Source organism: Malus sylvestris, chromosome 14 (genome assembly GCF_916048215.2).
Source record: "Malus sylvestris chromosome 14, drMalSylv7.2, whole genome shotgun sequence".
In the NCBI taxonomy this organism is placed as follows: domain Eukaryota; kingdom Viridiplantae; phylum Streptophyta; class Magnoliopsida; order Rosales; family Rosaceae; genus Malus; species Malus sylvestris.
This window is the reverse complement of record NC_062273.1, coordinates 26722025-26741332: the sequence shown is the minus strand read 5'-3', so window position 1 is coordinate 26741332 and position 19308 is coordinate 26722025. Positions and strand designations below refer to the sequence as shown.

Below are 19308 nucleotides of genomic sequence, written 5' to 3'. Positions count from 1 at the left end.
CATATTGACCAAAAAAATCATCAATTAAACGAATATTTAGACGTTCAAATATTTAAAAGTTGTTAACTTATACAATTTCAAAATTTAAAGAGTAATGCAAGAAAACTAAAATCTCACAATACATTTTAAAAATCACCTCAATTCTTAAGTGTGTAAAGTGTTATTAGCATTTATTTTTATCATGGAAAAAGTGGAAATATAGAGGTTAAAATTGTTGACCAAACTCTTTTCTACTGCAGCTTTCCAAAAAAAAAAAAAAACTCTTTTCTACTGCAAATTTTTAATCCATGTAAACTGAGCCAAATGGGAGATGGTAAAATCACAGATAATTTGGTGCTGTAATAATTAAACATTGGGTTTGGTTTGTTAAGGATCCACCATGTTCAAAAAATAATGAGCAAATAAAATAAGTGGTTCTCTACCTAGCCTCATATTATATTAAGAGCAAAACTTGGCTGCTTAAAAAAAATACAACTTTAACGAAAAACTTTTGGTACTGTTCATTTTAACGAAAAATCACATTTTTACACTAAAAAGTCAATCATAGTACTATTCATTTTACCATTTATTTTTTCTTTATCATTAAAACTCAAAGTTTTCAAGTTACTTTCATTCATTTTCCTTAAAAAAAAGTAGGAGCTCATTCTCTCATCCAATAATAACTTAACAAGTGTCTAAAAAATTGCAAAAAATAAAACTTGAACTAATAACACACACTTGTCAAGTTGTTATTGAGTGAGAGTAGGAGCTCCTGTTTTTTTTTTTTTCAGGTAGCCAAGCTTTGTTCTTATATTAATCAAGGGGTGTGATATCCACACACTCCATTTTACTTCTCACACAATCTTTTTAATTTTCGGCCGTCGGATCGGATGAATTGAAGAAGATCAATGGATATAAATTATCAAGGGATGTGTGAGAAGTAAAATAAGATGTGTGGATAACACATCCCATTAATCAATTACTAAATGATAATTTCTTGCTTAATCTGCCCTGTTAAGTTGATTGAGTACTTAAATGAATTGCTTCGACGAGTGGCATGAGCATTCTAGGTGAGAGGATTAGTGATGAGATTAGACTAGATTTATTTGTTTTTGGTAACTAGGGGATCAATGTTTCTTTGTTTTTCTCTTTGCAGGTTTAGTCTTCGTCTTCCACTTGTATTCTTTTATATTTACTTTTCTTTATTTGATAAATCTTTGAGATAGGGAACAAGGGGGTCGTTCTATCATGAAGTTAGCTTTTTCTAATCGCTTTATAATACTCAAACTAGGGGAGATATTTTCGAATCTAGGTGGGTTGGAAGTTGTAGGACGCCCCAGCCAGTCATGCTTCCGTTCCTGCTCGGTGTGTTTAGGTTCGTTTGCCCTTTTTGTTGCCTTTTCTTTCTTTTTGTTCTTTCCCTTGTAAAATGTAGGTTTTTGAGAAAAATGGGAGAGCTCCATGTTAGTCTGTTGAAGCAGAAAAATGACATGACATGACTTAACCAAACCCTTTCTCCTCCCTTTTCATTTCTCTACAGAGAGACCTTTTAGGGTTGTTAGCTAGAAAGAAGGCTCAATTCTTCATAATTGGAAACACACCATTTAGCAACACCACCAAATTTGCCACTAGAATTTTGAGCACAATATGTCATTTTTATCTTCTTTGGTCTCCCACACAAAGCTTTAAAATTAGGTATGTGGATGAGAATAGAGGGGCAATTGCTTTCGTATAAGATGAAGGAAAAGAGCAAAAAAAGGAAGAAACAAACAGAAAAAGCGAAAGCGAGAGAGGATAAGAACTTATAGGACAAGTTCATCGTTGTTATAGCATTTTGATTCAATAACACAATGTTATGTTTAAATTTTACTCTGCATATTACTAGATTATCGGATCAAGATGATGCATATCGGTGAACTTATTTTGTGTAAGTTGATTTTCAGATAAGAGAGAGAGAGAGAGAGAGAGAGAGAGAGAGAGTGCCAAATGATTCATGGCATTATGTGTGGAATTAGGGTCCCATTTAATAACTCATCTTTACAAAAAATGTGGCCTGCATTTGCCTGTTGCACCAAAATATCTGTGTTTTAAATTGGTGATTGATTTGAGACACACATACATCACCGATGTTGATGCGTCAAACCATGTGCTTTGCAAAGAAAATTAGGTAAAGATGTATTTCACCAAGTAATCCTAATATCCATAGTTTCTCATCAAAGGAGAAACATTCCAAGTTTCTGTCACGGGCTAGTTAGAGGGGGATAAGTTTGGTTTTAATTAGTGCACTTTTTATGGCTCAAATTAATAGGGCATCTGTCTGAAATGACTCGTTTTAACGAGTAGTCGTTCATAGCTGAATAAAGGGTCGAATATAGAATATTAATGTTACCAAAGAGTCTTGAATCGTAGCATCGCAATCTCTCATTATGTGTTTATAAAATTCGATTTCTTTAGCATCAATTTATACTATTTTTGCTAGAAAAACAATGGATTGAGGACTGATGCTACAATCTAACTATCTAAGACTCTTTGATACAATACCATACCGTACCATAGTTTCAAAATTTTCTTCTCATGTAGGTTGGCAATTTATGGCTTCAACAATTGTGGGCTCGTTTTAAAGTATTTTTCTAAGATTCATTTACATTTGTGTTAAAGATTGGTACCAAAAACATTTTTACTAAAATTGGTTGAACCCAAAAGAAAAAAAACACCAGTTGTGTTGGTTTATTCCTTCTTAGGCTTGAACTTACTTGTTTTGTAAGCGTAATTACTAAAAATGAGAAGAAAACAATGAGAAAAAGGAGAGTAGGATAATATCGGATAGTCTGCAACCAAACTTTTGTGCAAGTTGTTCATATCCTTTGGTGGTGAAAGGGAAAGGCAATTTGGCCCTTGTTAGGAATAAAGAACAATTTTGTTGGTTTGTCGCCATCTCCATTTTAGCCCCACAAGAGTGGCTGGTAAGATATGAATGTTGCAAACAACTTAACTGTTAACGAAAACGTCATTGTGACGGTATCTCGAACCAATTAAACAGTATTACCTATAAAAGTTAAACGCTACACTACTTGATCAGTTGAATTATTGCTACAATAGCGTCCCAATTGCAGGTCCTTGGCCCACAAGAAAAGATACTCGGATTGGATCTCATGAATGTTTTTTCTTGGTTTTATAGAGAAGATACTTGTTTATGCAGTTTAGAACTTTAGATGAAGGAGAATGATAGAAAAAAGAGAACAAAAAGATCTTTGAATTTCACATATATAGAGATATAGACATGTACATGAACACGAACTCAGGAAAACTAAGTACATCAGAGCTTTATCCTGTGCATTACAAGGAGGCAAAAATAGTTGCCACTAGAGCTTTATCCTACATTAGTTCCCCTATCATACTGAGGAACCCTAGAGAGTAGAGACAGCCCCTCTGATTCCGCATCCCGGATTCGACCGGCTCAACTAAAATGGCCTTAGCTGGATGGGGTTCTGTCAAAACTCATGGCTACTTGGCTAGCTAGCTACTTCATGAGCTCTCATGAAAGTTGAGGGATCTAGACAACGCAGCTGGATTTGCTCGCAAAGCGGGAGAGGATTCAGAAACGGTTTTCTTTTTGTCACTCTTTGATTGGAAAGCCTTAAACAACCCTCCGCCACTGATGGAATCGTTCTTGATTCCGAGCGTCGCCCATATTGAACTCTTTGCAGCTTCACTCGGATCATCAATCCTTAATGTTTTTGGAACCAAAACGCATCCATTTTTCTGTCTTGATGGCTCTTCTTTCTCCAAAATTTCTGGTTTTAGAACGTCTTCGTCCCTTGAGTGCTTCCCCAATGTTGGAGAATTTGAACCAGAGCGGGGAGACTTTTGGTTTGGAGAAGCGGGTTGTGGACCAAACCAAGGAACGTTCCAAGTGCCGGGCACACCACAGTTCCAATAAGGTGCAGGACAAAATGATAGAGGAAATCCTGGAGGACAAAAAGGCGGTGGGGGAACTGCTGCATTCCATGGATAAGGCCAGGGAACACCGGGAAGACAAGGAATTTGCGAAGAGAAGCCATTGACATTCTGCACATGTGGTTTTGAAACATTTACCGAAGATGCACTGGAGCTATCATCGCCATTGTCCGTAGCTTTGCAAGGAGATGGAAATACCTGTTCTTCGCTTTTATGTAAACCATTTCGAGTACCATTTGGAACCTTTTTATCTGCAGGATTTAGAGAAGAAGCCATAGAATCACAAATAGGTGCATCCACTCCGAAGCTGAGGACTCTACCATTGCTTTTTAATGCAGGGTGGTGAACTCCATTTGGAGCATCAATCCGAGCTGCTTCAAGAGCCTCACTAATGGTCATGTGGCGATAGTGTGAGGCAGAGTTCTTGTTTTTGCGACGTCCAGCTCCCACAGGCACATTCCTCATGGTTCCGCCTGCCGTCCAGTATCTTTGACAGGCTTTACAGAAATGGCGTGGTTGATTGACGTTGTAATTGTTGTAGTAACAAAATTTAGTGTCCATGCTATTGCAGCGGGGGCATGGAAGTATCTTGTCAGGCTTCTTCAGGGTTTTCTCTTCCGAGTTTTCAGTACTCTGTTCTTTCTCCGTCTGAGCAGTTTTTGTTTGTGCACTTTCTTCATCTATAGAGGGTGTCTTCGGGTTCACATCAGAACCTGGTAATGCTTCCAGATTTGTAGGGTCTTCAGATTTTGGTTGAGAACCATCATCTTGTTCTATGCTCTCAGTCGATTTTTGTGACGGCGAATCCTGAAATTTTAAAAATACGCTTTAGGAACAAGTATCGCAAAATAAACTTGAAACAAAATGGAACCGATCAATTTGACCTACAAGAAATGAGTACTCTAAATTTATGTGTTTACAAGGAGTTTTCTTCTTTTTTTAACAGAAAAGTGATCATCTTTTGCCTTTTTATCCTTTTTGTTGCAAGTTTGGTTGTACTATAGTTTCACTCACACAATCAAATCTACTGAAACTTCTACAAATTGGAGAATCCAAATTACTCTGTTACATAAATCCAAGAAGTCCAGAAAATTAATGAAAACAACAGTTCAGAAAATCAATAGACAAACCTTCCAATATTCCTTTCATATTGATAATAAAAAATTATACGAAGGCAACAAGGCCAGCAATACTTTATACACAGAAAGTTGGACAGTTAAGCATCAACACGTGTAAACAAATGTGCGGAGATAAAAATGCTTCGTTGAATTTGTGGCACACGAGAAAGGATAAGACTAAGAACGAGGATAATCGATATAAAGTAAGAGCAGCTGCAATTGAAGAAAAAAAAGAAAAAATCAATTAAGATGGTTTAGACACATGAACCGAAGATCTACAGAAGTTTGGTTAAATGATGCGATTATGAGACAGGCTCAGGGCAAAAAAGACAGAAAAACTTTGGAAAACTTGGATAGCGACTCGAAGAAGACATGGAGTACTTAGAGCTAACGAAAACTTAGCGCAAAATCGAGCGCGGTTTAGAATTCAACGGGCCTATCTCACTTAGTGAGATAAAGTTTTGTTGTTGTTTTTATTCATAAAAGAAATTTTAAATCTCACAGCTGAAAACCTGGCTGCCTAATTAGGAAAAAAATCAAGAAGCACAAACAGTTTCACAGTTTTTAATCTGCAATCACTTTAAAAAAAAATCTAATTAGCTAGTGGCATATGTAAATTGAACTTAACTAACCAAAACAAATAAGCATCGAAGTAACAAAATGAATCAATTTTATACTTTTTCCAAAAGCTGGATCGAAATTCATTGATTGAAAATCTTTCATTAATAACAAAATTGAATCAAACAATCAAAAGGCAACAAATTTTCCATTCCAATTCTCAGATGGCCAAAAAAGGATCAGAATTTCCATTTCCTTTCCCTGATTCTTTCATCTTCTAGACTTTAAAAGTTAATTAAACAGGATTAAAAAAAAAATCAAACAAAAAAAGAAGAAAAATGAAAACGAATCAAAAAAAGGAGCTCGACCCATCAAAGCTCCCTGCAATTTAACAAAATGGTCGAATCCAAACAAACAATTTAAACAAGAACTTTCTCTCTCAGTTACAAACTGTTACCTGCTCAGTCTCTGCATCTTCTTCCTCCTCTTCGCACTCCTCTTCCAATTCTACTTCCACTTCTTTCTCCACAGGGCGAGCAAAACCCAGGTCCTCGATGTCGGCGGGGAGGGAAATCTTCTTCCCGAAGAGCTTGATCGCGGGGTCCTTAGTTTCGAGCATTTTCTCGGCAGCCAAACAGTGGAAAAAGAGGCGCGAGCGTTGGAGGTGGTGTTTTCCTTTTCTTTTCTTCTGGGGGAGAGAGTGGTGGTGGCATTGGGCGTGGTAAAACCTCGTCTACGATTTTGATCCGTTTAAAAATAGTTGGAAGTGGTGCCACGTCAGCATATGTGGTTTGATTCTCAGCCACATGTTCTTGTGGCCTCAAGATTTTCCTTGTCAATTTTCTTTTGGATTCTCACCCTCTCTGATGCATGGAATTTCTGTGCTACATGTATCTAATTCTTGGATTTTTTTGGTATGTGCCAGTATTTTTCACATTTTTAACGTTGAATTTATTGATGGATTTTTAGTTGTATTTGAGAGATTTTAATTCTTTTATAAATATAGGGGTATTTAATTAGAATTTTAAGTGATCTCTGAAATTCAAATTGTATTCAATCAGGATTTTAAGATGGTAAATTAAAATCCTTTTAAATTCGAGAATATTCAATTATGATTTTAAAGAAGTTTATCCGGGTGTATTCAATTAGAAATTGATTTTAAAGAATTTGAAAAAGTTGAGGAACTCGAGGGAATTTGGGAAATTTCGTAGTATATTTTAAGCATCCATAAATCTCACATCTTCTCATAGATTTCGAGGGAATTTAATCAAAATTTTACATAAAATCTCTACAAATCAATTATATTCCATAAAATTCTATGGGTTTATATATCTATTAAAATCTCTCAATTTTTCAATTGACTACATCCTCCTAAGAGTTTATTCTTCTTGTGCTATACATACATCGAAGTATAACAAATTCATTATCACCTCAAATTAGATCACACGAAACGCGATTTTCAACCTCGGGTCGATATCTAAACTGCCCCATGCCCTCAATAAGTGAATAGCAAATGCCAAATCACAAGAAATTTTCAAATTCTTTTTAGAAACAAAAAAATTGAAAAAAAAAAAAAAGTTTGGTTGCACCTACCTACATGTTACATGATTATTGGACATGGTTGTATTTATGAGTATGCATTTGGGATATTTTAGTTTTGGTATGAAATTTTTCTTTTAGTAATGCTAAGGAGATCAGATATATAAACTAAATTTTGTGAACTACAAGGTGTGGTTGTTAATGATTAAATTATTACTTAAGTATTGAATCGTGCTTATTTTGTATTGTTGACATATCATTTAATTTGTAAACTTAATTGAAAATTTTAGCCTACCTACCGTTACCATTTTTATTTTTAGTAACCCCACAAAACAATTCACTTGTGTACAAGTATATGAGACACTAGTGGCCACATCCTTTAATAAGAGGAGAAGCATTGTAAAATACAAACGTTCATTCCTAGTACTTCATGTCTACTACATGTTTAAGCAATTTGAAACCAATTGAAGATTACATGTGGATAAAAAAAAATTGAAGATCATATGTGGCCTAATATCTTAGTGAATAGAGTGTTAGTTTTAACCATGTGTTTCGCATTCAAAACTCTACGTCACCTAAATTATTGTATTAGTTTCAAACTAGCATGGTCTTCTATTTCTCTCTTCCTGTGTGCAACTATATTGTGCACACCAAATATTAGATGAAATGTTTGACAGTTTTCAACATTACTCCATAATTTTTTATAGTTAGTCACCATTGACAAGCCTTTACAGACAATAGTAGTTGTTGGCATAATAAGCCTTCAGGAAATGTTGTCAAGAATTGACAAGTTCTATTAGTGCTCGATGAAATGGTTCAATGAAGTTTTCTATTGTAAAAACCATAACTCTATTATTTGAAAATTCTTGATTCCGCTACTAAAAATAGCCATTAATGAAGTTTGAGACAATTACTTATACTGACTCGTATGTAGGTCCACAATGTACGTAATGTAAGAGAAATAAAATAAAATTCAATTCCATAGCATTGGCCGTATGTTTGAATTTTGGTTGCATGACTCTCATTTACGAAATAGATTGATACAACTCTATTTACCATGTATCACGTGTTACAATACTCATATTATAAATAACTGAAATCGTTTTTTATAAAAATATTTTTAGAACCAATCGTTTATAAAAATGTAAATAAATTCTTGAAATACACTTAATGTGCTTTTTGGAAAAATGACATAACTTATGCTTACAAAAAAACGCTTTAAATACTTTTAAAATTCAAAAATATTATTTTATAAACGCTTGCATTTATTTTAAGGAAAACTAATGAAAAGGGTTTGAAAACTTTGAGTTTTAATGATAAGGACAAAATAAAGGGTAAAATGAATAGTACCAGGATTGACTTTTTAGTGTAAAAATATGGTTTTTCGTTAAAATGAACAGTACCGGGTGCTTTTCGTTAAAATTCTCTTTATTTTAATAATACTTTCAAATGAATTGTAAATGTTTAATTTCAGATCAGGACAAAGTTTGTTACCACATTAGCTGCAGAAACAATTCAATGGGGTCCACCCAAAAAGCTCAAAGTTGAAAAGCTTAGAAGCATTTTTGCTCACCACCGTAAATTATGATGTATGTTCATCATACAACTAATCAATTGACACGTGTCATTTCACTTAATTTTATTTAATTTTTTTCAAAATTGAAAAACTAACATTTAATATGAAAGTTAACTAGAAATAAGTGAAATGACACGTATTAATTGATTAGGTGTATGGTGAGCATACACTATAATTTATAATTTATGATGGTGAGCAACAATGTTCCCCGAAAAGCCTTCAAAGTTTCTCTACAAGCTCCCGTAGATAAGCAACACGTGTCCTAGTGCATGACACGCGTAGTCCATCCACCATTTTGTATGTAAGCAAAGCTCTCAAAGGATGACACCAAATCCCCAGTGGAGGAATATTAAGAAATATAAAAGTAAAAAAAATATGACTTTAGTACAATCTACACGCAGGGACAAAAAGTTCCTAGCATAAGGTTTGGTCTTTCGGTGTAAAAGGTCAAATGGATTTGATTAGTTTAATCACGTACTTATCAGTAGATTTTTTTTAGTGTGTTTGAAACTCGGTTCGATATATCAAGTATTATACTACAGTTGATTAATTTTGTTTTTTTTTCAAGTTTCTAACGAATTTGCATTATTACACTTTGTGTATTGAACCATGTTCTCGACACATTGAAAAACCGCTTGTGAAGATAGTGATTGTATTATATATATGTTGTCAAATCTTAAATGTTAAAACATTGATAAACAAGTCTATTTTTTTTATCAAAATTAAACAAGTCTAATTAGGTAGTTAAAGTTGATTTGTTTAATGTCGGATTGGACCAGTGGGCGGTTAAGGATTTTACTATCTTGTTTTTCAATTAGGAGGCTTATGCCAGACATTTGATTTGGACAGGATAAACAAATAAACTTGATTAAGATGAGATTAGGATGAAAGTTGGAAAGAAATTTCCCTTAATTATGATTAAAGTAAGTTGCTTTGTCAGTGTCAATGAGGTTGAAAGTAATTGTAATATGGCCCATATTTTATGGGCCTTGAGTAAAGTCCCAAGCCCAGTGAAAACTTTGCCAGTGGGCACAGTGAGGTCCATTTGACCTCCCAAATAGTGTAAGGTGTCCCAAACCCAAAATCAAAATGCAAAAGTCTCATCGATCATCCCTCATCTTCGGAAGAAAAACTTGCCTATCTACGTAAAATGGAGAAGACTCACTAGTCATCGGTCATCGTTTGAAGGAAATCTTACATATCATGAGTTCGTGTAATCTATACTTGAACGATTATATCAGACTATCTCTCTCAACTCACTCAACTTCGAAAGAAAACTTGCCTATCTACGTGAACGTTTCATGTAAGTTGTAAAGCACATGAGCTCAATGTGAATTGTGTGACAAATTGATCCTTATGGTATGAAAGGTCGTACCCAGTGCACAAGGCTCCCGCTTTACGCAGGGTCTGGAAGAGGTAAATGTCGGCTAGCCTTACCCCCATTTATGGAGAGGCTGCTCCCAAGTCTCGAACCCGAGACCTACCGCTCATGGGCGAAAGCACTTACCATCGCACCAAGTGCGACCTCCTATCCTTATGGTATGAAAGGATTGACTAAATTGGGTGAGATCAAGCAAGCATCATCAACGGACAGCATCCCATCTGAAAGGGTTGACTAAAGTTTGAGCAAAAAGTAACATGATAAATATTGAAGCATGCAAAAGCAGCAGAAAGTAGAGTGATTATTCTGAAAGGATCCTTTAGCTTTTTCTTGCTTTATCTTTTTTACTTTTTCAGCCCCATTTCGGATAATTAGGCTTTTAGCTTCACATTGTAATTAGTTAATTGATTTTGTTAATTAATTTCTGGAATTGGCTAATTGACGCAACATAAAGCTAAAAGAATTACAAGCATAATTCCTTGAAGGACAAAATTCTAGAATCCATCAGTTTTGAGATGAGTTCCAAAGGGTTTGTTTAATTAATGATTGAAAGATGATCACAATAGGAGTTGGCCAATATCTTAAATTACCCGATCACAGAACCCTACGGTAACTCAAGGGGTCTTAGGAAATTAAATGAAAATAAAACGACATTAATTGGACGACAATAAAATGTTCGATTTTTATTACAGAATTTAACATGTAATTCTGGAAGTCTAAATAGCTTCACATAGCCAAAATATATCATATGTCACAACGAAACGGAGTGTTTGAACCGTTGCGTTGTTCTCTTTCTAGAAAGATATCATAGCCCTAATCAGAGCTCGGACGCCAAATATACAAACTCACACTACGTCCTTTAAACTTCTATCGGCCCATCTCCTCTTCAATCTACTCAGCCATTTATTCTACGTCACTAATACATCAGCCAGCTTGTTTGGTTCATTGTCAATGACTACTTGAACCATGTAAGTGCGGTGACACACCAAACACACACCAGAGCAATGTGAAGCTTAATTGGTGATTTATAAAGTCAAACAGTTTAAAGTAAAAGCATGACAACTTGATCCCAATATGTCTACTGAAGTCAAAACAAAGTTGAATGGTTAAATTGATTGTGTTACCAGCCAACTGTAATTATGTTATGCAGTTATCATCCAACCAGATCATTGTGTCTTCTTTTTGGAAAAAAAAAAAAAATCGTAACAAGAGGAGGTCATGAATAGGAAAAGTAAAAAAATAAGGAAGATAAGGAATGGAAATGAGACCAGCTACTGCCCTAATCAATCTAATTTCTAGTGTTTTTAGTTTTCAATTACAAATCCTAATGTAAGAGTCATATACTTTTTTGAGTCCATACATGTCACGATGTTAATAAACGCATGTGAAATCATCTATCATACTAACTTTAATATCCATGCATCAGTAAACGCAGAAAAATTAGGAATCGAAAATTCTACATATTTGACTAACTTCTTCCATGTAAACATGTCATCATCTTCTACAATTTTTTTTTTCAAACAAGTGATAATTGTAATGCATAACTACATGCTATCACATTTGGTGGTTGTTGTTTGTTTTCCCTACCCCTTAGTTGACATGCCACTAAAATTGAATCCCAAAAGTCTAAGTCCATATGCCTTTGCTTTTTTAGTGAGTTTCTTCTTCCAATTCAATTTGCTTTTTTAGTGAGTTTCTTCTTCCAATTCATTGAATATCCTTGTGCTCCAATGATGATGACTCCCACTAAACCTTAACCTACAATTTAGTGCATGACGCCTTGAGCTCAAATTTTGCCACAAAATCATCCTTTGTGTCACCTCCACTACCATATTTACTTAAATATCATTTCCCCCACTCAACAATTTCCCCGCAATCTCACTGCATTTTTGGGTAAATTCCACCTCTATGGTTCACACTTCTCTTCTCTTTCACCTTATTGACTTTTGCCAAATCCCAGCAACACAAAAAAAGGTGATCTAGAAAAGCAGCTTTTTTGAGTTGTATAAATTGAGTAGTGATAGCTTTAAGACAATTAACATTCAACTTCATAGAGAAAATGGCAAGCAGTCTCCTTCATGTGCTTGTGATCTTGCTAGGGTTTTCTCACCTTGTCTTCTTGAATGCCATCCCAGCTACAAGTAAACTTTTAACAACTTTCTGCTTCTGCATCTTCTTCTTCTTATTCTTTTCCTTATTGTTCTCATTTGCTTTTTACAACATGCAGGAATTGGAAGCTTAAATCATGGACCTCAACTTCATCAAATTGCAGGAAGTAACAAACTGGTATTACTCCATATTTTCGATATTATATAGTTCTTCACAACTCGCGAGGATCCTCTAAGGATCTTAATATACATGTAGTTATAGTACAGGTGTCATGTAACACAACTCGCGAGAAGCACTTCTAGGAAAATATATATGTGTTGAGTTACGAGCCTTCCATTACTTAATTTTCATTTTTCAAAACAGGTAACCACAGAGAAGAGTTATAAAGAGCAAGCTATCACTGAAAGAATGGATGTGGAGCTTCATGACTACCCGGGTTCAGGCGCCAACAACCGCCACACACCGAGGCCGCAGTCTGAAAGATGCTCCGATTGCTAGTTTTCTGTTGGAACTATTGGTTTTAAGGTTTACATTGAACTGTTATGTATGGAAGTATTGTAAACGATATTTTTGTTGCTAGATCAGTCATTTAAGTTTATTGTTTGGGGTTAGACGGAGTAGGAATGTAGGAACCAAATGCATTACGTGAAATGAAATCATGGATTAATGCAAATTTATATGTACAGCGGTTATGATGAGTATTAATTTGATCAAGCAGAATGAATGTATGAGCTTTTGATGTTGTTGATAATCTCATTAACTATGTGCTTAGGCTTTGACTTTCGTTAGTTCATATAATTAAGCAGATTATTTCACAATATAGAAGATTATTGGCCTCTTGTTATTTGAGTGAAAAAAATCATATGTAAGTTGGAAATTTCATGGCCATTTGATACTCAATATAAGGAAATACTGCAAAGAGTGAAATTTTTAGGGCAAAACCTCCAAGAGTTAAAAACACATTTTTGAATTCGCAAACCATAATTATAACTGTATATAAAAATCTTCCTAAATCTTGATCATCACTAAGAAGTAGTTGTTAGAGAGCATTTCATTTTTCTAGTGTAGGAGCAATCACTTATTGTCACAAAAGAAAATTAAAACACTTAAATAATGCTTAATTGACTAAATGGTGAAGATCTACCTTAAAGTTGCAAACAGCTGATATCAACGAATATTTATTTAAGAAATCGTTGCTGCCTAAGGAAAAGGCTTTTACCCAAACGAAAAATCAAAAGCCCATCCACAAAACAAAAGAAAGACCAAATGGAGTAAGTAAACAGAACAATACCAAAGTAAATGACCCATTTACCCTTTTCTTCAATTCTAACCAAATATTCTCCAAGAAGTTGTTGCATTTATTTAAGGGGTGTGATATTCACATATCATTTTTTACTTCTCACATACCCTTCTAATATTTGGCCTTCGGATCGAAGAAATTGAAGAATATCAAAGGACAAAAATTAACGAGGAGTGTGAAAAGTAGAATGAGGTGTATGAATAGCACTCCCTTTATTTAATTATAAGAAACATTGCTGTATAACTTCTAAGTTGCACTTTCCTAGTTTTCTTATAAATCATTTATTTGGTAGATGTATACGTAGTAATATGGCTAGAACAGATGTACTTGCCCCTATACACTTGAGTTCCAACCCCCCACAATTTAGATTAACTAGTTTAAAGTCGATCATATCATGGTATAAAATCAAAGAATATAATCATTTCATTTCTGTTAATATTTTCTAATGAAACTCCATGTTTAGTATACTTTCTTGCAACAAAATATGTTTTGGGCGATACAAAATTTCTTGTTGCTATGAATTTTCTTATATATATATTTATCACTGAATTGGTTAGAAGGAGAATTTCAAATCTGAATAATGAACTAATTCGTCTAGCTATAAAAAATGATGGAAAATTGATATGTATTAAACCAGCGGTGTTTCACTTTGTTATCGATATATGGTAATTCCCACCATAGTATAATTTGAGATCAACTGATGGAGTATGGGGCGAAGAAATCGTCCCGAATTGAATGGTGTTAACTGCCAAGGAATTGACCCAAATGGACCGCAGAGCATCACTATACATGGAATAGTTTCAATTGTAATCGAGCTAAAAAGATTCTTAAATATGGGTCAACAATCCTATTTTTAATGCCACTTTACATAAAAATTTTGCAAATTTTCAAGTAAAAATAGGATTATTTTCACTAAATTGGTTTTTGTTTGTTGACAAAGGCAATAAAACACGTTTACGGCTCTACTTTTCAATGAAATATTTGCCAAAAGTTGGATATATTGTATGTCACTAGTTTAATTTCTAAGAGTGTGGGGGGGGGGGGGGGGAGAGAGAGAGAGAGAGAGAGAGAGAGAGAGATGGATCGCATGAGGGAACTGGGAGGGACATAGAAGGAGGTGACCAGTCCTGTGAAAGAAACTCGCAGCACGCCCAACCAAGTTGAAGTGATCAACATAGAGGATGACATCGCTCAAGGTGTAAAATTATATTACTCTAGTTCTACTTTCTAAAGCACACATTTCTTTTGCACACATTTCTTTCTTGTCCGGTTCACGTTCAATTTCTGTTAGGGTTTCGCATATGAGAGTGATACGTTTGTTGTCTGCAAGGGGTGGCAACGGATCGTGTTCAGCCGGTGTCGTGTTTGTGTCGATCATCCAAGTGTTAGATCAACATCGCAAATAGATATGAAATAAAATATGATAACACAACAAATTATGCTATTCATCAAAACAAGGAGAAAACCTAATGTTTTATTATTATCATATCATGTGAACAGTTCTTGGATGTGTTTTATTCGTGATAATCATGTATGCATCAGATTGACCCAAAAAATCATGTATACATCAGATCATATATTAGGGTTTATGGTTTAGAGTTAATCTGTGATGTTCTTTGTACTTTTTTCTTCTTTCTTTTGTAGTGGTGGGAGTGAAGAATTTCACCTGGGAAATTTTTTTTCTTTTCCTTTTTTTTTTTTTTTTTTTACGTAAACGTTTTGTAAAAGCTTTAGGTAAGCAACTAGGTTTGATTTTTGAGCATTTTATAAAAAAATTCTTTGCTTGCTGAAAAATGACTGAGATTTTTGGCTCGATTTGGATACCAGATAAAAAGAAAAGATATAAGATAGAGGGCTCCAGTGTGGATCAAGCTGATTGCTTTGCTAAAGTGTCAGTTCAAAGTCTACATGAGGTAATTATTGTTGTTTTTTCTCCTAATTAATTCAGGAATAATCAATTTTCAATTACTGAAATGATTAATAAATTCTAATTGCTGAAATTATCAATTTTCTGAATGTCATTGATATCTAATCATTGTCAATATTTGAATGATATGTCGTCGATGCTTGATTTTTACCAATTTAGCAACTGAAATTCGATTACGATCATTTTAGGCAATGTCCCTAATTATAATTTTGATTTGGCTGTTGGTGTGACTTGTTCGATCTAAATATAATGTTGTCAGGAAAACATGAAGCTCCTCCAACTTGTTTCTGAAATCAAGAATGCAAAGGTTGTCACTTTATCAATCTAATTTGGCTAAACTATTTTGTTAATTATGATTTATTTTTCTTTTTGGGAGCAGTCTCTCCATAAATGGGGGTAAGTCTAGCTGACATTCACCTCTCCCAGACCCTGCGTAAAGCGGGAGCCTTGTGCACTGGATACGACCTTTTATGATTTATTTTTCTTTAATTTCTCTTTGACATATTATATACTGAATGTGTTCACAGAACACCGAGATCTTGCCTAAACTTTTGGAAGACAGGACGTATCCTTTCTCTTTGCTACGTATATGATCATTGATTTATTGTTTTGGTTTTTTTCATTTGTCACTTTTAACTTTTGGGATTCTTAATTCAGTTGTAAAGCAAATGTGTGGAAAACCTTGTAGAGTTGGAAAGAATACGAGCGGCGAACAAGGTGCTTGTTAAGGAGGATAGGGTAAGTTCAACTCATGAAGTCGCAACGCGTAGTGATGATGATTTCACATGGATTAACCAGTTGTGTATGAATTGTAAGATTATTAAACTGGACGTTGTTTTTCCGTGTAAATCTGTTCATTTACACAGGATGTAAAGGTGAAGAAGCCGGAAATTCGGAAGACTGATGTAGAGAGGAAGAGGCCTGCTGAGAAGAAGCTAGAACTTCAGAACAAGGATGGGAGAGAGAAAGCTTGTTCCTCTAGACCTGGTAATTAACTTGGCATCTCATGCGTTTGAGATTTTGGCATCTTCGTACGTCCTGGTGTACCAACATTTTTTTCTTACAGTTGTGGTAAATGTATGCCTGCAGCTTTGCGGCCTACTACTGATGAAATAGAACAAGCTAAAGCGGAGGCTCGCAAGAAGATGATTCCCTGCCCTCGCTTTTTCAGCTTGAGAACAAAATTTCACAGGTTCTCCAATTACAATCTTAGTAAAGACAAACGTATATGCAGGGATTGCAAAAGGCTGTGGGTGGTAGGCGCAAGCTTGAGGAATTAGTGTAGCAACTCTTAAAGCCAGGATTTGCTTGTGGAATTATTTAAACTGATTTCTTAGAACGAGTAGGTTTCTTACAGTAGACGGCATTAGGTTAAATTTGATTAATGCCAATTTATGATGTGCTGAAGACCTTATTAGTGAGGACAGTTTTGTTATTTGGATTATGTAGAATGGTCGACAATGTTGAATTATAAGTCTCTAGCTGATTGAGTATTAGAAATAAGATGAGTTTTAATGTGTGTATTCACTTGAGCATATCTGCCAAGTGTAAGGTTAAATGATGTAAGGCCATGAGTGCCATGTGGTGTTTGATCCATGTAATTAGGTTGATGAGTGACTAAGATTAAAAGTAGTGTTTTGTGTGGTCCTAAAGCTAAGGCCATCAGTTAAATGTAAAGCAGTGTTAGTGCACATTTTTCTGTGCAGTACAAATATATTCCTCTGCAATACTTTTGCAGCAGAGAGAACAAGAAAGAAAAACTTTTCGGTTCAACTTCTATCTTTGCTTTGCTTCTGTTTAGCATTCTGAAAAAAACCCAGCAAAATCAAGTTACACTAACATGGCCTCAGAGCCTTGTTTCGATTAGATCTGGGCGTGTTTCTGTGAGCTCAAACATCACCGTTTCTGAACTCGGTGAAGTTTGCCGGAGTTTGTTTGTGAGCTAAGAACTACGTGTTTCTGGATTCACACAAGCTCACGATGGCTGGATCTGGGAGTGCTGAAGTGAGGACCCCGATCTTCTCCGGTGAGAACTATGAGTTCTGGAGAATCAAAATGGTTACCATTTTCAAGTCATATGGACTGTGGAATCTGGTGGAAAAAGGGATTTCGGTTTCTGATTCGAAGAAGAAGAAAGCTAAGACTGATGAAGATACAGATGTTGATGCTGACGATGATGAGAAAATGGCTGCAACCTTCATGAAAGATGCAAAAGCACTCGGAATCATTCAAAACGCAGTCTCTGATAAGATTTTCCCTCGAATCACAAACGCAGACTCAGCAAAAATGGCATGGGATCTGTTATATAGCGAATATCACGGTGGGGATCAGGTAAGATCTGTGAAACTCCAGAATCTTAGACGAGAATTTGAATACACTAGAATGCGTGATGATGAATCTTTGACTGGGTATCTTACTCGTTTAAATGATCTGATTAATCAAATGAAGACGTTTGGTGAAATTCTGTCAAATGAGAGATTAGTTCAGAAGGTGTTAATCAGTCTCACTAAGATATATGATCCTATATGCTTAGTGATAGAAAACACCAAATGTTTAGAATATGTTGAACTGCAAGAGGTACTAGCTATATTGAAGAGTCAAGAGCAGAGGTTTGATTTGCATTCCTCTGATGCAACTGAGAGAACATTTTCTTCTCTTACTGTTAGTTCAAAAGGGCAGCATCGAAGTTATGCTCAGTCTAGTACTTTTAAACCACAGAAAAATTGGAATCAAAAGGGTAAGAAATGGGATTTAAAACCAAAGTTTCAGCAAAAATCATACACAAATGTTGCACAGAATAGTATTTCTTCACAGATTATGGGTCAAGAGAGTGTAAAACCTCAATGTAAGGTGTGTTCAAAGGTTCATTATGGTGAATGTAGATATAAGGGGAAATCCAAGTGCCATAACTGTGATAGATTTGGTCATTGGGCCAGAGAGTGTACTGTTGGAAAGTCTGTTCAAAAGGCAAACTGTGCAAGTCAAATGGAAGTGACAGGAAACTTATTTTATGCAAACTGTGCAGTTGCTGAGACTAAGGTTAATGGAGATTGGTACATAGATAGTGGCTGCAGTAATCATATGACAGGAAATGTTGATCTTCTTGTTGATGTGAATACAAATGTTGCAGGGAAAGTTCAAATGCCAACAGGAGGGTTAGTTAATGTGGCAGGAATGGGATCACTGGAAATTGAGACTAACAGAGGAAGAAAATACATTCGAGAAGTCATGTACTTACCTGGTTTGAAGGAGAATCTATTAAGTGTAGGACAAATGGATGAGCACGGATACTATCTTGTGTTTGGTGGACATATGTGTACTGTTTTTGATGGTCCTTCTCTGAAATGTCAAATTATCTGTGTAAAAATGAAAGAAAACAGGTGCTATCCTCTATCTCTACGGCCTGAGAAACAACTTGTGTTGAAGACCAGTTTTGCTCATTGTTCTCTGACTTGGCACAGAAGATTAGGTCACCTACACTTTGGTGGAATTAAGAAATTGAAGGATAATGACATGGTACATGGATTACCATATCTAGATGAGTATGACAAAGTGTGTGAAGGCTGTCAATATGGTAAGCAACACAGAGAAAGGTTTCCTAGTGGTCAAGCACAAAGAGCTGGTGCTCCACTTGAATTGGTTCATGTAGATCTGTGTGGACCGATGAGAATCGAGTCTACTGGAGGAAACAAGTACTTTATGTTGCTTGTAGATGATGCAACCGGGATGATATGGGTGTATTTTCTTAGATTCAAATCTGAAGCTTTTACTTGTTTTCAGAAATTCAAGGCCATGACTGAGTTGCAAAGTGGAATGAAGATAAAATGTGTAAGGTGTGATAGAGGAGGGGAGTTCTTATCAAAT

The 19308-nt window shown here is 35.3% G+C and overlaps 3 protein-coding genes across 3 annotated transcripts; 2 read left to right on the top strand and 1 right to left on the bottom strand.

Annotated features, from left to right (window-relative positions):
- Window positions 1-3216: 3216 nt before the first annotated feature.
- On the bottom strand, window positions 3217-6352 carry LOC126598919 (cyclic dof factor 3-like). Its single transcript, XM_050265298.1, has 2 exons — window positions 6070-6352; window positions 3217-4743 (listed from the first exon to the last, which is right to left on the bottom strand). Exons 1-2 carry the CDS (start codon window positions 6229-6231, stop codon window positions 3505-3507), a joined length of 1401 nt encoding a protein of 466 aa, XP_050121255.1. The 5' UTR covers window positions 6232-6352; the 3' UTR covers window positions 3217-3504.
- A 5616-nt stretch (window positions 6353-11968) lies between these two features.
- Window positions 11969-12968, top strand: LOC126598941 (uncharacterized). The gene is made up of 3 exons (XM_050265336.1): window positions 11969-12249; window positions 12336-12394; window positions 12581-12968. Exons 1-3 carry the CDS (start codon window positions 12168-12170, stop codon window positions 12713-12715), a joined length of 276 nt encoding a protein of 91 aa, XP_050121293.1. The 5' UTR covers window positions 11969-12167; the 3' UTR covers window positions 12716-12968.
- Window positions 12969-14224: 1256 nt separating this feature from the next.
- LOC126599163 (uncharacterized) lies at window positions 14225-17198 on the top strand. The gene is made up of 8 exons (XM_050265498.1): window positions 14225-14323; window positions 14632-14713; window positions 15345-15430; window positions 15704-15751; window positions 15972-16009; window positions 16110-16182; window positions 16311-16431; window positions 16534-17198. The coding sequence occupies exons 1-8, from the start codon at window positions 14225-14227 to the stop codon at window positions 16722-16724; spliced, it is 738 nt and encodes a 245-aa protein (XP_050121455.1). The 3' UTR covers window positions 16725-17198.
- Window positions 17199-19308: the final 2110 nt, after the last annotated feature.

What these genes read in the sequence shown, in the direction of transcription:
- LOC126599163 (XM_050265498.1), top strand. Translation starts at nt 14,225, where the DNA reads ATGGGGCGAAGAAATCGTCCCGAATTGAATGGTGTTAACTGCCAAGGA. An exon ending in AGAGGATGACATCGCTCAAG is followed by an intron (nt 14,714 to 15,344) that starts GTGTAAAATTAT and finishes TTTGGATACCAG; the next exon opens with ATAAAAAGAAAAGATATAAG. An exon ending in TGCTTGTTAAGGAGGATAGG is followed by an intron (nt 16,183 to 16,310) that starts GTAAGTTCAACT and finishes TCATTTACACAG; the next exon opens with GATGTAAAGGTGAAGAAGCC.
- LOC126598941 (XM_050265336.1), top strand. Translation starts at nt 12,168, where the DNA reads ATGGCAAGCAGTCTCCTTCATGTGCTTGTGATCTTGCTAGGGTTTTCT. An exon ending in GAATGCCATCCCAGCTACAA is followed by an intron (nt 12,250 to 12,335) that starts GTAAACTTTTAA and finishes TACAACATGCAG; the next exon opens with GAATTGGAAGCTTAAATCAT. An exon ending in TTGCAGGAAGTAACAAACTG is followed by an intron (nt 12,395 to 12,580) that starts GTATTACTCCAT and finishes TTTTCAAAACAG; the next exon opens with GTAACCACAGAGAAGAGTTA.
- LOC126598919 (XM_050265298.1), bottom strand. Translation starts at nt 6,231, where the DNA reads ATGCTCGAAACTAAGGACCCCGCGATCAAGCTCTTCGGGAAGAAGATT. An exon ending in AAGATGCAGAGACTGAGCAG is followed by an intron (nt 4,744 to 6,069) that starts GTAACAGTTTGT and finishes TTAAAATTTCAG; the next exon opens with GATTCGCCGTCACAAAAATC.